The 16,368-nt window shown below is 34.1% G+C and overlaps 2 protein-coding genes across 2 annotated transcripts in view; one reads left to right on the plus strand and one right to left on the minus strand.

The window, feature by feature from the left end:
• Positions 1-336: 336 nt before the first annotated feature.
• On the minus strand, positions 337-4,202 carry LOC144573473 (uncharacterized). Its single transcript, XM_078323253.1, has 4 exons — positions 3,425-4,202; positions 2,289-2,562; positions 1,875-1,922; positions 337-996 (listed from the first exon to the last, which is right to left on the minus strand). The coding sequence occupies exons 1-4, from the start codon at positions 3,739-3,741 to the stop codon at positions 523-525; spliced, it is 1,113 nt and encodes a 370-aa protein (XP_078179379.1). The 5' UTR covers positions 3,742-4,202; the 3' UTR covers positions 337-522.
• Positions 4,203-12,848: 8,646 nt separating this feature from the next.
• The window catches only part of LOC144573242 (NAD(P)-binding Rossmann-fold superfamily protein), a 3,661-nt gene continuing 141 nt past the window's right edge, over positions 12,849-16,368 (plus strand). The window contains exons 1-7 of the mRNA XM_078322969.1: positions 12,849-13,080; positions 13,703-13,790; positions 13,919-14,007; positions 14,118-14,173; positions 14,276-14,422; positions 14,753-14,878; positions 16,073-16,368. The exon at positions 16,073-16,368 is cut by the window's right edge and continues 141 nt beyond it. Coding sequence (XP_078179095.1) covers positions 12,962-13,080; positions 13,703-13,790; positions 13,919-14,007; positions 14,118-14,173; positions 14,276-14,422; positions 14,753-14,878; positions 16,073-16,353 — 906 coding nt within the window. The 5' untranslated portion in view covers positions 12,849-12,961 and the 3' untranslated portion in view covers positions 16,354-16,368. The remainder of the gene's footprint in view (positions 13,081-13,702; positions 13,791-13,918; positions 14,008-14,117; positions 14,174-14,275; positions 14,423-14,752; positions 14,879-16,072) is intronic.

Raw genomic sequence — 16,368 nt, forward strand, 5'->3', positions numbered from 1 at the left:
TTTGTGTTAAAGTTCAGATTAATACATCGGCTTAGGTTTCTTTTTTAATTTGTATGAGCAACACCTGATTGGTAAAGCATCCTCAGAAGTTGGCAAGAGCAGTGTTAGAAGATGTAAAGAATGTATAAAGGCAAGTTGTTTATGTTCAAAGCTTCTTGATGCGCATCAAGATTTATGAGCACTTGATCCGCACAAATCTTAAAGTTGTTTGTGCAAACCTTAATTAGTATCAGATGGCTATGACCTGGCATCGAACCGCCCCAATTTCCAACCCTAAAGCATGCTCTAACATCAATGGAGAAGTCTAGCAAAGCATATCATGGAAGAAGTTTCTAAGCATCCAATGGGTGAAAAATCAAATAATATCACATTTTAATTGCATATACCCCCAACAAACCTCCATACATGTTCTCTTATACAACCCCATACCTTCATCCAGACTCTAATTATTACAAATAACAAACACCTAAAAAGGAAAATGTTAGGCTACACCCCATATCTAAGAGAGAACTCTATACATCTTTAGTTTGTTCCATGACGCCCCTCTCCGCAGCAGGTACAAGAACAGCAGCAGCAGTAACCTTTACAAAAACACCCACAAAGGCATTTTTTTAGAAAGGTACAAGGCCATGTTACACATCTCCAACTAAAACACCGGCACGAGCAATTGGGTTTTCTAAACCGAAATTTGCAGCAGCAGTTAGCTGTAAAAGTTGTAGTACTGCTTGTACTAATTTTGTTTTTGCTACTGATTTTCCGAACATTATGATTTCTTGGTTTGGAGATATTTAGGGTTTGCTTGATCTTTTTGAGCCGAGTAGCTGTTGTGATGCTCTCCATTTCGCGAAGGAATTTGCTGACATGACGGATAAAGTCAGGGTACAGTTCAAGATTACAGTGACCACCTCCTTTTACCCAGAGGGGCTCATATGGATCCTTGGCTCGTTTGTAGAGTCCATTTCCATGTACCCAATTCACCACATCATCCTCAGTTCCCTATTAAGAAAATGTATAAAAAAAATATAAAAAAAAAAAAAAAAAAATGCTCATATTCTACTCATGGACTCTTTTACTTTGGCAAACGTATCAACCAGTTAATAATTTTTTTTATCCTGATACCGTGGTGTTGGTTATTTCTGGCACAGGTCAGGTACAGGCCAATAGGCCTTTTTTTTTTTCTCCTTCTATATGTTCTAGGGAGTTATGATGACATGCGCATTTTGTAATTAAACATTTAGTTGAGCCAACACCCCTCCACCAAGAGAAAACGCATATAAACCGTCAACGCTACTTGAACTAGTGGTTTGTTTATCTGTTTGTCCATATCAACTCTAGAGTTCAAGCCTTCAATAAAACAAGACAAAAGACAACAAAAAAATAAGAAGGATACCACAAGTAATTTAAACAAACAAATGGTCCCCAAAAAAATAATTCAATTCATTTTTTGGTCCCAAAGCATCAGCAGTTTCATTTTTACTCCTAAACATCTTCCCCTGTTCAATTTGGATCCGTACCATCACTTTCCAATACAAACATTGATAGAGAAGATATCCCCACCAAAATGAAATCATTTCATGTTGGTACCTACTAGGACCTCTGTCACCTCTTTGATATAGGATCAAATAACAAAAATAAAGGATATCAAACTGCTCAGGGACCAAACTGGAAATTTCAAAAGTTTTAGCAAAAAAAGAGAAGGAAAACAGGTGCTCAGTGGAGGACCATTAGCTAGTTTTGTTGAGGTCAACAAAGCATATATGTACCAACGACTTGTGATCTAGACAGGTTTGGATCAGTATCGCTTGTGCAGCTGGTACAGGGTGGTATGCTATTTACTGATCTCAAGTGTTGGTGTTAGTAATAAATAAACTTACATGTATGACAAGAACAGGGCACTTCACCTTCTTTATTTTGTCAACGTTCTGCATTAAAAAAATATATATATCAATATATCATGTTCTAGTGATTGATCAGTTTTTTTTTTTTTTTTTTCATTTCATTTTGCAGTTATCTGTTATACAAAGCATAGGTATGCACCACCGTGGCCTGCTACATGTCATTGGGCTTAACTATTCAGGGATTTATATTGGGCCTATAGGTTATTAGCTGATAATCTCTTTCTGCTCTAACAGGATTACAAATTATTACATAAATTATTTGAAGTGCAAATTCAATAAATTTCGGTAAGAAAAAATTAAAAATATCCAGAAACAGTACCCCTATTCGGTCAACCCTAATTACGCACATAGGTGCAAACTTGTGAATTAAAGCCACTAGAAATAGCTAACCTTGTAAATGTCAAAGCACAAAGTGAAATTGACTTGACAAACGACACGAATGCCCGATAAAATGGCACTATGGAGCACCACGCCACGTAACCGAGGAAGACGTGAAGCCAGGTGTAGGGTGGGTCCGCTTCCAACCGATTGACCATAGAGTATCATATCTTCTTGGCTCACACCATACTCTGTCTGTAGACACTGGTACACTGCCTCGATATCTGCATATGTATTTGCCTCACTTGGCTTACCACTAGATGCACCATAGCCTGAATAGTCATATCTGTTTGCAAATTGAAGTAGAGAAGGAGAACTATTACTGGTAACGATATCATATATGACAAACAAAAGACTTGTGGCTTGGAAATTATTATACTAGAAATCAAGCAAGTGCAGTTGCATGTGATGTACATACAAAGAAAAAATAATAAGTAAAGCTGCATCATGCATAAAAATATTACTTGTGGTGGTGGGGGAGGTGGGGGCAACAAAACTACCAACATAATCTTTATGTATGATCCAAATTAAATAACTGTTATGCACTAAAAAAATATTATCCTTCTTAGCTAAATCCAAACTTCTGGCCAAGTATCAGGGAATATAATTCAAACCCACCTATTACCAATGCGATTAGTGATGCAGCTCCTTGTCTTTTTTATTACATGCTTGTAAGAATAAAATACAATAGGATCTAGAACAGGCCCGGCCTTGTTCCAGCGTATTTCACTCGAGGTTGATAAAAATTTAAATAAGCCTAGTATTTTGTCGTGAATTAAGGCTGTGGCTAACAATTCCTTTTGATGAATTGAGATTATTGCAAATCAAACCTTATGAACCTATTAACAGTAATTGAAAAGGAGAGCTGTAAACTAGCTAAATTTTGATAAACCTAACTTCAACCCAGAGTTTGAAGTTGTAATTTTACACAGCGAGTGGTCAAAAAAGAGATTTGTTCACATACCCCCCCTAGAAACCATTCCTTCTGTTAACCTTGCAGTTTCTTCTGAAATCTTAGTTTTTACTTTTTACACTAAGAAGGGAAACCAGAACAAAAGGGAAACCAGAAGAAAATTTCTCCCCTTTGCTCTTTGTTTTTCTCATAAATTAGTGATGGGATTGAAAAACAAACAAAAAAAAATACTAACCCGATCAAATTGATCCTCAAATTAATCTTGAGCTGGACAAAGAGATCATACAACTGGCCCAGATCAGCAGCATTTCCATGCGAATAAAGTACTGTAAGCCTAGCAAGTGGATTTCTCAAGTAGAAAGCCACAATCTTGTTACCCCTTTTAGTATCAAGCAGAAGTACATCCAGAAACGGGTCTCGTGGGACCCGCGAGGCAGTGACTCGGCCTGTGTTTTCATCTTTCTTCACTGTATATGTGGCCGGTACAGGAGGGAAGAACGCAAACTTTGCAGCAAGGTTAGAAATGGTGCATGGATTATCCGAACAGAGCATTTGGGGTTCCGGTTTTCGCCCAAATTCATAGGTTGGGATAAAATTCTCATAGGAAAAGTGGGATTTTAAATTGTCAAGCCATGCTTGAGTCAAATTTGGGGGGTTAGTTGGATTTTCTATGAAATGATAGTTGAAAAGACAGGCAAAATTTATTGGATTTGAAGGAATTTTTGGGCTTTCGTAGGTCTTGATAGAGAAATTAGAGAGGATTTGACAGGTGATTGTTGCAAAAGTTTGTTTCTTTTCGGAGATATCAGGTTTTAAGGAGGGTTTTAGAAAAGAGGTAGGTTGATTAGCGGAGAAGTCTTTTGGACGAGATATAGCTAAGATTTTAGGCTTTTCTTTTTTATGAGATGATAAGAGAAGAGATTGTCTAAGCTCTAGTTCTTACAAAATCTCTCTGTGCGGATCGAGTGAGAATCGAATCGGAGAGAGACAGAGAGAGAGAGAGAGGTGTATGACTGTGAGACCTGAAACTCTTTTACCTCAAAAAATATAAACAACTGAAACGCTTGTACTAAGATCTTCTTATTATAAATTATGTGGCGCATACTTGTATGGTAAGTCCTGTGTCTTATGACTGTTACGTGTAATATAGTGTTCGGAGCCCTGTAACATGACTCGCCATACCTATTTGTTCTTAGTTTCTGCCTCATGTTAGGCTCCGCTTGGGTACTTGAATAGGAATTTGGTCTTTTCCTCCCTGTACGGGACGTGTGAGAGGAGCACTTCTATGCATACCCAATTTGTACCCAGTTAGCTTTTCTAACGCTGACACAAATAATTTATCATTTAAATTCACAAGTATTCTCGAATCTCGAGAGCACGGGGATCTTCTGTAGTGAGAAAATATCAGTGTACTGAGGAGTGAGGATTATGATGGAGAACAATCATAAAAAAGAATTCCGTCTCCAATTTAAATTAAATGTGAATTTTATCCTAATTATTCTGATCAAATTTGAATTTTAATAAAGTTTAACTTTTGAATTTATATATTGATATTTACTGCCATGTGACGCACTGAAATGATGTCTTTCTATCAGCTCGCAAATCAAAGGCGAAATTTCTATGACGAATCAAATCAATTTGATGCGTTTGAATAGGTGAGAAATAACTCTAATTTTGAGCTATTTCGAATTATGTTCAACATTTGAATGGTTGAGCAGCTATTTGAAAAAACTGTTAATTCTATTGTTCCGTTATTCCAATAACTAGTGTGAACATGCTACTAAAATATAGTATTTTACTATTTTTAAACATATTAATTCATATAGCTGAAGATAACGGCTTTTCTCTTTTATTCAGTTATAAAATAGTATTTTCTTAGGGACCTTATGAAGGGTGGTAACCAGCTGGGTTTAGCTTAAACTTGTTATGAGTTGGCTCATTTGAGTCGCGAGCTGAGTTTAGGAGTCTGAATTGAAATATTAATTTGAAATTGTCATGAACTGGACCGAGTTAGTTTACAGGGTCTAGTTGAATTTTGTCTTAAGAAGAAGATAAATTATATAAATTTTTTGAACCGAACTAAGCCGAGCTAGACAGTATAAAATGCATACAAATTCATGCAAATTCACAAATTGAAGCCTAGTCGAGCTGGCGAGTAAGCTAAGCGCTAACTTGAACTCGTTAATTCTAAACCGAGCTAGTAGCAAGCTTGCTCATTAACAGCTCGGTCCAATAACGAGCGAGTCAGATGCAAGTCATGACGAGCCACGAGCTACTATATAAATATAAGGGATCGACTAACTATTCCCCAGTCAATTTCTCTCATTTATCTGCCAGTCAATAACTACTTGTGGGGACCGTTAACTAACTGTACTTCATTAATTACTTGAGGGACCACTTAATATTTGATAGATTTTATAACTGTCGTGTGCAAAAATGGATACCTATGCGCGCTAGTGTTAATATATAATATATCAAGTATTCATACCTAAGATACCAAGTGTTTCAAAAAAAAAAAACTTGACACATCATACCCACATCTTCTACACGTTTTTAGAGTTGGGTTTTTTTCTCTGTTCAATCTCGTCAATATTTCTGACAATCTGTGAGAAAATTTGCAAATCTAAAACCATGGACGTCTTCTACATAATTTTATCTTTCAAATGAGATCCATGATGACGTACTTTCAGGTTGTTCGTCATGCAAGTATTCATACCTCGTTATGCAAGTATTCATATATTGTCGTGAATACCTTGTCCTGTAAGTATTCATACCTCATCAAGCAAGTATTCATACCTCATAATGCAAGTGTAAATAATTTCTACCTGAAGTGTTTGTACCTAACATATTTTATCAATTTCTTTTTCATAGGCACTAGATGACGTCTGAAAATATTAATATTAAGTTTTGCAAGTATTTATATATCTGCATGCAAGTGTAAATAGTTCATATATTAAGTGTTAGTACCTAACAAAATCTATGAAATTTTTATTTTTATTTCCATATGGCGCTGGATGATGTATGAAAGTATTAATTTCAAGTATTGCAAGTATTCATAGATCGTCATGCAAATGTTAATAGTTTATATATCAAGCGTTTTATCTAAAAGTTTTCATCAATATTTCTTTTCTTCTTATGGCATCAGATGATGTTAGAAAGTACTAATATCAAGTATGCAAATATTCATATCTTGTCGTGTAAGTGTAAATAGTTCATGTGTCAAGTATATATATCTAACAAATTTTAATAATTTGTTTTTCACATATAGCACTAAATGATATATAAAAGTATTCATGTAAAGTATTGCAAGTATTCATACATCGTCAGGTAAGTGTCAATAGTTAATGTATCAAGTATTTGTATCTAACGAATTCTATCAATTTTTCTCATATGGTACTAGATGATGTCTGAAAGTATTAATATCAATTAAGTATTGTAAATATCCATACCTCGTCATACAAGAGTGAATAGTTCATGTATCAAGTGTTTGTATCTAACATATTCTCTATCTTTTTTTTTTCCTTGTGGCGCTAGATGGCGTTTGAAAGTATTAATATCAAGTATTGTAAGTATTCATACTGATAATTGAAGTATGAATTGTTACTTTGAAAGTATCTTAATTTAATATTTTTTTACAAATTACTCTGTTTGGTGTTTGATTGTATTAATATGAAATATGAAAATTATTCATATCACGTCGATTCGGTTTAGAGAGAGAAAGAGGTTTAAAACCGAATTATAACTTCGTTTCAATTCGTTTTGGAAATTTTCAAACCGAAATAACCAAACCGACTGAACTTTGTATATTATGAATTTGATTAGGACCGCCCCGATTTATTTCTTAATACCACAATTTATTTCTTAATCAATTGATTTTAATACTTTGGTTTATTTTTTAATATCCTAGTTTATTTCTTAATACCCTTGTTTATTTCTTAAAATACTTTGGTTTATTATAAATCAATTGTTTTAAATAAAAAAATTAATATATTTCGGTTTGAACTGAACAAACCGAAATAAAACTTTGGTTCGGTTGCAATGCTAAATCGGTTTGGTTTGGTTCTATTTTTGAACCGACTTATAACTTTGGTTTGCCTAGTTCAGTTCGATTTCAACCAAACCAAACTAATGAACACCCCTAGTTGGCGGTGATCAAACCGTCACATATTTTTTTTCGACTAATCAGCTAATTATTCCTGATTATGACCGATTATTTTCGGTTAATCGCTTAGCAGTACCTTATCTGTTCCACAACAACATATCGTTATTTACAAAGCTGTAAATTTTATAGAAAACCAGTTTATAAAAAGAACAATAAGAAAAAAGTGACAGTACTTTCGAAATCCTCGATTTCATTTCATGAACGTGTAAATAGAAATCTACACACAAAAAAATTGTTGAATTCTTATTTTACTAAGTATAACAACGTTTTTACACAAAAATAAAATAAAAGAACTTTTGATCGGCTCATCACTTCTGGTCCTCATAATCTCAAGTATTTGATAGCAAAGAAGACAAATTCGGCACAGGATTCGATGAAATTTGATTAGATGAGAAAATATTACAAGAATTCAATTTGAAGGCAACGAAGAGATAAAGCCTCGGAGTTGATAAATAGTCGTGCTTCAACGCACTAACTTAGACTGGTTTTTTTTTCTTAGAAAGAGAGATTCAACTGAATGAAAGAGAACGATTTGACAGTTTAATCGGTTAAAGAGGTAGTTAGATAGTTAATGACTTTGAGGGATGAATGGGGATGAGAGATGGGGGATAAAAATCTTTATTCTCAATAAATATGTTAAGAGTTTATGACATTTTAATTTTGTATTGATTGCTATCAAGAGTTTGTAAAAATACACTGACGTAGATAATTTCTGAATGTTAATTTTTTAACTTTAAATTCATATAAAAATAAAATTAAAAAGTAATGTTTTTTATGTGCATATAGCAAAAAAATTATCATTTGATAATTATATTCTGACATCTAAATTTTAAATTTGTTTGTTATTAGAAAATTTAAAGATATGATAGTAACACAGATATTATTTTTTTAGTAGTAAATAAATATTAGTTCATGTGTCAAATGAGATGATCATGATATCACATTCCTCTATTTTCATTTTTACTTGCTACGAAATTATTTTTTGTGAATCAAATGACAAATCCATGTCATTAAATATTTACTTAATAAGAAATCGTCATCTTTTTCATTATTTTTAAAAGTCAAATCATGTTTTTTTTTTAAACACGAAGTTTTGCGTCATGCTGACATGCATCAATTCATAATGAAATTGCTTAAATAAAAAAAGATATCGAAGAACTTCTATGTTTTCATAAGCACACTAGGACTAAAATAAATTAAACTTGACCGTCAAAATTTAAATTTCTTGCAACTTGAGAGATTTTTTTTTAGAAACCATAAATAAAAAAAAATATTTTACCAAACCAACTTGATTGCTTTGTTTTTTACACAAAAATCATAAGAGCCGAGATGTCATTTTGGTCCCGTTCTTTTTTTTGGGGGGGACTGAATTGTCATTTCAGTATCCAAAAAAAAAAAATTCGGGACCGAAATAGCATTTCATTCCTTATAAAAAAAAAGTAATCATGTTGGTTTCATAAATTTTTTTTTTTTAATTATGGTTTATAAAAAAATTCAACTTGAAATGCAGCTAATAGACAATAACACTGGATCCCTCATAATTTCTTAATTACTTTTCTCAACTATCATTTGGTGCTAAAAAGAAAACATGAATATAAATTCTTAGACCCAAAAAAAAAAAGAAAAAAAAAAGAAGAAGTGAAGACTGTACTAATGTTCCCAAGAGTCAATGACAATGAATAAAGAACACTGCTTATCCTTTGAGCAGAACCTTTTTTTTAACTGGAATAGGCGGAATAGGCGGAATAGGCGGAATAGGGTTAGGCACTTCTCCAATTAGGCAATTATGAAATCCATTGAAGGGTCCAACCAAATTGAACCTTTTTTAATGTTTATTACAGATTCAACGACCAAAATCGAATCTGAATAAATAGCGGGTAGTGCAAAATCTGATATAGGCCATCCGATTTAGAATGGACGGAGCAGATAAGTCCGGGACCATGAATAGATCCCGTACAATTGGTTTGGTTTGCCTTTTCGCCAACCTATCAATCATTCAATCTGCTTTTTTTACTTCCTTTTTACCTTTTTTAGACTTTTACCAGAGTTTGGTGAGGTGGGCTCCGCCTACACAACTTTTTATCTTTACAAATTACATAAATATAAATATAATAGATGGATTGTATTTTTATTTTAATATGAACCGGATTTTTTTTATTCTTTTTATGGATCTTGATTTTTGAAGTAGCTTTCCTTTCCTACGGTAACAAAAGTTTTTCATGCATGCATGATTCCAATCAGTGGATTAAAATTCGGTTTATTTACCTGCATTTTTATTTAGTTGTAATTTGAATAGAAAATTTGTACTTGGTCAAATATATTGTTATTGCATATTACCGTATTTTAATCGATCACTTTCGCAGGCGGTTAAGATGAAGTAAAATAAACAGCTACTTGAGATGTTTCATGCACACAATTGTGTACACAATGATGATCCACAGGAGATCTTGAGATGTTTGGTTACTCCGTCATTATTCAATATTCATTAACCGCAGGCAGCAGCAGCACTAGCCATTTAGGCATTTAGCCAACAAGACAACAACATTAAATTAATGCAACTTATACTTGGCTCATTGACCAATCTGTTACATGATTGAGATAGAGAGAAGTGGCCGCAGAAAACCTTAGCTTGAAGACAAAGCAAGAGCAAGACTGAGGGATTCTCACTCTCTGGTCTCTGACTCTCTTCCAAGAGAAGGTCTCAATTCAACCAACCAAGCAGAAGTGTCAAGGGTACAAAGACCAAGATTAAATTCAAATTCAAAATAATCAGTTTCAAGTCTTAACCCAACTGCATCAATTAACGTGAGATTATTCCCAAACATGATGCATCATGCATGTGATCTGGTTCTACTAAATTAACCGTTACAAGTCAATTTCTAAAAAGCTCCCCTATTTTCATTATTTTCATCAAATGAACCCTTTGTTGGTTTAGCATGGACATGGTAGTTTCCAGAGAGAGACATATATTTTTTCTTTACTTATGTCGTTAAGTGAGAAGTAAAATAAGAATAAGATAAGAATAAAACGTGAATTAGTTCGGAATTTGTTATTCCATCTTTTTATAAAAAAATAATTTAATTCACTAAAGCTCGTCTAGTTCTCAACATCTTACTTCTCTAGTCAAATTAATTTAAACCATAACTTAAACTACCAAATAAGATATAAAATAAAGTGTCATGTGAAGTAAATAATTTGATTATCCTTAATTTTACCTCACAATTAAATATAACCTAGCATAATTAGTTTATGTCGTTCAATACGTTTTAAAAGTTTGCACGAATAATCCATCCTATTAATCTAAACATATTCAAATCTTGATGTGGATCAAATGACTCTAATAAAACATCTGATCGAATTTGATCCGAAGGCCTTCTTTTCCCTCTTTATGACCTAGTCTTCAAATTCCGACGGCGGATCAAAAACCAATTTTATATGACTTTGTTTCAAAGATGAAGATCCGTTATCTTATGTTCTATTAGAGCCTGTTCGGCCGTTTACTGTACTCGTGGGAAAAAAAATCACTTATACTTTGTGAAAATCAGCCCACGTGCACAATATTTCGGCCATTTAAAAATTTGCATTCCCGTTTCCATTTCCGTTCCCTTTAGACGGCCGAACAGACCCTTATTGTGATTCTTTTGTACGTTGAAGATTAAGATAAGAAGATCCATTATCTTAGGTTTTATTATTGAGAGGTCAATAAATTGTATATATATATCATATTAAGCTTAGAAGGCCCATAGGCAATATCATAAAATGGTCATCACATTTTAATTTATTATCCTAATATTTTTGTTTATCCAAATTAGATCACCTAATTAATCCCCTCTCTGGATTGAAACAACTATATATAATAGTGTTGTATGGGTAATTTATATATATATATATATATATATATATATATAGAGGTTGGCTAAGATCAAAGTGGTAGTTCCTAAGCTTTGGTGCTACCAATTCGTTTTTCAATTTTCAAAGTTCAAAACGTCGATCCGAACCGTTCAAGTTGTTCTCCATATTAAATTGTGCTTGGAGACCAAATTGTACATTTTTCTGAATTTTTTTACTATTTATTAAGCCACTTTGAAAACAGCTGATCCAATGGTGGCTTCTGATTTTACTGTTTTGTTAAGCCACCGTTGGATCAGCAATTTTCAAAGTGATTTAATAAATAGTAAAAAAATTTAGAAAAATGTAAAATTTGGTCTCCCAGCACAATTTAATATGGAGAACAACTTGAACGGTTCATATCGACGTTTTGAACTTTGGAAATTGAAAAACGAATTGGTAGCACCAAAGCTCAGGAACTACCACTTTGATCTTAGCCAACCTCTCTCTCTATATATATATATATATATATATATATATATTTTGTTGGATATAATTTTCTTTGCTGAAGTGGACAGTCACATCAGATTTTATGTAATTAGTTTTTATACAGTGACTCTAAAGTAATATAAAAAAAATATAGCGATCAAACTATGATATGCACAAAGTTTAATCACATCCCAAGATATTTAGTCTTTCTTCTTTTTGTTGACTTGACATTTAGTATTAAAAACATAAGGTATTAAATTAAAGACTAACAGATGACGCATACAGATCCAATAATTGAACATGCTAGCCAGCATCAAAATATATCATAACAGCTCGACCTTTCGAGAATAAATAAATGGCCCTCAAGAAAAGCATTTATATTGACAAAATTAATATCGTATATAACTATATACATAATGACATAGTATCAGATTATCACACGTATATATCAGAACCCCCAAAGTTGAACTTAGCAAAATTAATAGGTATAATTGACCAACAATTCAGGATTTTGATACTGCAAATATTAATAATCTTGAAAGATGTATCATATTTCAATGATGCACACAAAACAAAAACTAATACAAAGTAAAAAACAAGCCCAGCTTTGGTTTCGGATCCCTGAGGCCTGAGGTATGACCTCTGAATTTGATATCGGATCTTCTCCAACTTTGTAGATATCAGAAGGCTACTATTAGATAGATCTGGACTGTTAATTTGAGGCTATACCAATTCAATAGACGCTCCTTAGTTACAATCTGGACCGTCCATTCTAAATTTGTCCATGCCCGTCTGATACGTATTTCAAGTGGAGAGGATCCAATTTTTTCTCAACTTGACAAGTTGTAATAGAAATAAGAAGGGACATAATTTTTTGATATACTGGAAGAATCATGCATGGCTATTGGCTAACAGGCAACAGCAACTAAAGCGGGAGCCCAATTCAAAAAAAACAAAACAAAAAACAAAATCTAGTTGAGAGATAACGGGTAACATTGTCAGGTTTCATAATGCCCCAATTAGGTGAATAAATGATAGTGGGCCACGCTTCTTATTGTACCATTAACCCAGGCCCAATAAAATATAAGACCAAGCCCAATAAGGAAATAGAGCAAAGAGGAACTGAAATCAGAGAGGGAAAAAAGAAAAGAAAAGAAAAGAAAAGAAAAAAACATGAGGCATCAGCTTGCTCACGCTCACGCATTCCTGCTCTCTCTGATTTTCATTTTCACACATATACTGATACACGCACTCTCGCGTGCACACAGTGAGTCGAAGACTCGAAGGTAGAGAATGGCAGCACTGCTATCGACTCCTCAAGCTACTATTTCTCGGCTCTCTTTGGGGAAGAAGGCGCTCTCTCCCCTCCCCTTTCCTTCCCCTTCTGTGTCCTTCCGGCCTTCCTTCAACAGGTCACTCTTTCTCTTGCTCTCCGAGCCAACCCTAATTGGGGTCAACTCGACCTCACTGACCAAACATCTGATACAAAATAGAAACTATACCTTAGATCCTAAAACAAACTGCCTAAAACTAGCAAACACTATTTCTTTCCAACCATAAAACCCACAGAACAGTACAGCCCCTCTGATAAATTCTAAAAGTAACTTATCTTTAATAGACACTTGGACTTGGGCATCTAAACAAAACACCACAAATCATGTACTGAAGTACAATTAAAATTAAACCCATTATGTAATGTTGTAATCCAATTCCATAAAGTCCAAACAGTAGAACAGCTAATAAAAAGATGATCCACTGATTCAAATTAAAAGCATAAAGGACGGCTAGAATCTCCTACTCATCCTCTCTTTAGAATATTATCTTTAGTTAATATCCCATTCCTTCTTACCAACCTTAAAGAAACCTTAATCTTCAGAGGAATTCTAGACTTCTAGGTGCTATCAAATTCTTTATTTGGAATACCTCCAAATTCCGACCATGAATAGAAGGATTCAACTGTAAAAAAAAAAAAACAAGTGCTAATAAATTTAATTTCTGTAAATAATTAAATTGGAAGCATTTTTACTTCTATAGGCTAAGAATAGCATGCAGCTATGCTACGCCGGATGTTGGCTCTACTTCATTTGCAATTGATGTTGATGCTGATGTTAAAACCGAGAAGGTATTTTTGTTGATTTTGGTACCCCATATATCCGTATATGGAGGATAATTAGGGACAGTTGCATTTTATTTAAATTATTGATCTAATTGTTAAATCAATTGTTATATGTTAATATTTGACACCTTTAGATAGTAGTTTTGGGGGGTAACGGGTTTGTGGGTTCTGCCATTTGCAAAGCTGCCGTCTCAAGAGGGATTGAAGTTGTCAGCTTAAGCAGGTCGTTATTTATAAAAGATTACTTTTTTGTTTTGTTTATCTTTTCACTTACCCTGAGTAAAATTCCATTGCAAGTATATTTCAATGTATATATTGTTATTTGATAAGCAGATCAGGAAGGCCTTCGTATACAGGTTCTTGGGTCGACCAAGTTTCTTGGGTAGCAGGTATGCCAATCTTGTTTTATCTAACCGCACCACTATATTTGATACAATTTTTGCTTTCTTCAAATTAAAGTAAAAGTTAAAATGAAAATGCGTCCATTGTAGGGGATGTGTTCTATGCAAGATGGGATGAAGTACTAGGTGGAGCCACAGCTGTAGTGTCAACCCTTGGAGGCTTTGGAAGCGAGGAGCAAATGAAACGTATCAATGGCGAGGCCAATGTCATTTCTGTCAATGCTGCCAAAGAATTTGGTACTCGTTCTATGTTTGTTTGATCTATCAGTTGGTTCCTTCTGGGTATATGCGACATTCCTTCCCTTACCCATCCGTTGAAACTTTTTGAAACAGCCCCTGCTCAGTCAATGGATCAAATAGAGACCAGGTTATGTGTTGGCTTTATTCAAAAGATTAGGGAGGGGCAGAGAGGGGTGTCATGGGTATTTCCCATATTTTCTAGGGAATTTGTGATAGTTTGAGGTTTCAAATTAGCACAATGGAATTTCTCTATTTCTGTTGGTTTTCTATTGTGTGATTGATTAGATTCAAAAGTCTATTTTCCTAATATCTTATTTTCTGTTGCAGGGGTACCAAAATTTATATTGATATCAGTTCATGATTATAACCTGCCACCCTTCTTACTGAACTCCGGATACTTCACTGGCAAGAGGCAAGCTGAATCTGAACTTCTGTCCAAGTACCCTACTTCAGGTACGGTTCGAAAAAAAAAATGAATACCAAGGATAAACTTACAATTTATCAGTTTGAAGGGTTATATTCTGTGCTGGGAATGTATGTGGTCTTATTAACCAATAGCTGTACACAAAAGAAAGCACACTGAACTTGTTTAGAACAGTAGATTTAGTCTCATGGCATCAGGGTGTTAGTAGTAGATCACATATTTTCTGTATTTCTTTTGAATTTTGTGATTGGGTTTGTATCTGTTCACTCCTTAAATTCTCGACACTCAATCAGAGTAGTTTTTAGGAAATTGCTAACAAAATACGTTGGATACTCACTCACAAATTTACCCATTATAATGTCTTTTCTATAAAAAAAACTCATTTTAAATTTATGAACTACCCATTTTACCCTTCATTAATAAAATTATAGCATGTTTTAGAAGAATGTCAGTATTCTAATTGGACGGTAACCGAGGGCAAATTGGTTATTCCTCTACTCTGACGCTTACACGTGCCATTTAGATATATGATTGTGTAAGCGACAAAAGTAAATAAATGACCTATTTGCCCTCAGAAACCGACCAATTAGAAGACTGACATTTTTATGAAACACACTACTAGTTTTTATTTTTGTAGCGAAGGGTGAAATTGGTACTTCATAAATTTAAAATGAATTTTAATAGAAAAGACAATAAAATGGGTAAATTTGTGAGTTTTTGAAGTTTAGAAGGGTGAATATGATATTATGAATTTTAGAGGGCGAAATACTTAATTACGAAGTTTTTGAGGGGTATGCATGAAATTCCAACCTAAGCTTGTGAATTTTGCATGTGATGGTTTGTGATATCGGCCTTCTTCTCTTTGCTTTTCTTTGAATAATGTTTCTACTTCTTCCCAAAATAAACTAACAACTTGAGCTTTTATAGCAATTAGTTGGTTAATATCATCCTGGTTAGGAAGTCTAACACGGATGCCAACCTGACCCAACCCAGTCTGATCCTGAACTAACTGTCACCAGACCTGACCTGAACCTGATCAAACTTGGAACCAAGGAATAATGGTCTAAACTCTACTGTGCATTGAGTCACTTCGAACCTGAAGTCGACCCATCCCAAACCAATTTTTTCACCTCTACAGGCCGATACTTGGTACCTCATCTGTATTGTTTTGGCATTAGTACTGATTAAATACCTGGCTTATAGGTTTAGTTATAATTTGACAGGTGTTGTATTAAGACCGGGATTAATATATGGGAAGAGGAAGGTTGATGGATTTGAGATACCACTTGACATAGTAGGAGAGCCTTTGGAAAGACTACTGTCTGCTACGGAGAGATTCACCAGACCTTTAAATTCAATTCCTGGGTCTGACCTCCTCCTGGCCCCACCTGTCAGTGTGGATGACGTGGCATATGCCGTGGTTAATGCAATTATTGATGACGATGTCTTTGGTGTTTTTACAATCGAGCAAATCAAAGAAGCTGCAGCTAAAGTTAGGTCATGAGTTCTTGCCGAATGT

The sequence above is a fragment of the Carex rostrata genome, chromosome 21, assembly GCF_964058835.1.
Source record: "Carex rostrata chromosome 21, lpCarRost1.2, whole genome shotgun sequence".
Taxonomy (NCBI): domain Eukaryota; kingdom Viridiplantae; phylum Streptophyta; class Magnoliopsida; order Poales; family Cyperaceae; genus Carex; species Carex rostrata.

Bases quoted from the DNA above. Each gene is read 5' to 3' on its own strand.
- LOC144573473 (XM_078323253.1), bottom strand. From the start codon at position 3,741: ATGCTCTGTTCGGATAATCCATGCACCATTTCTAACCTTGCTGCAAAG. The intron at 2,563-3,424 runs GTTAGTATTTTT...ATTTGCAAACAG, and splicing joins TTGAGGATCAATTTGATCGG to ATATGACTATTCAGGCTATG. The intron at 997-1,874 runs GTAAGTTTATTT...TTTTCTTAATAG, and splicing joins GCCCTGTTCTTGTCATACAT to GGAACTGAGGATGATGTGGT.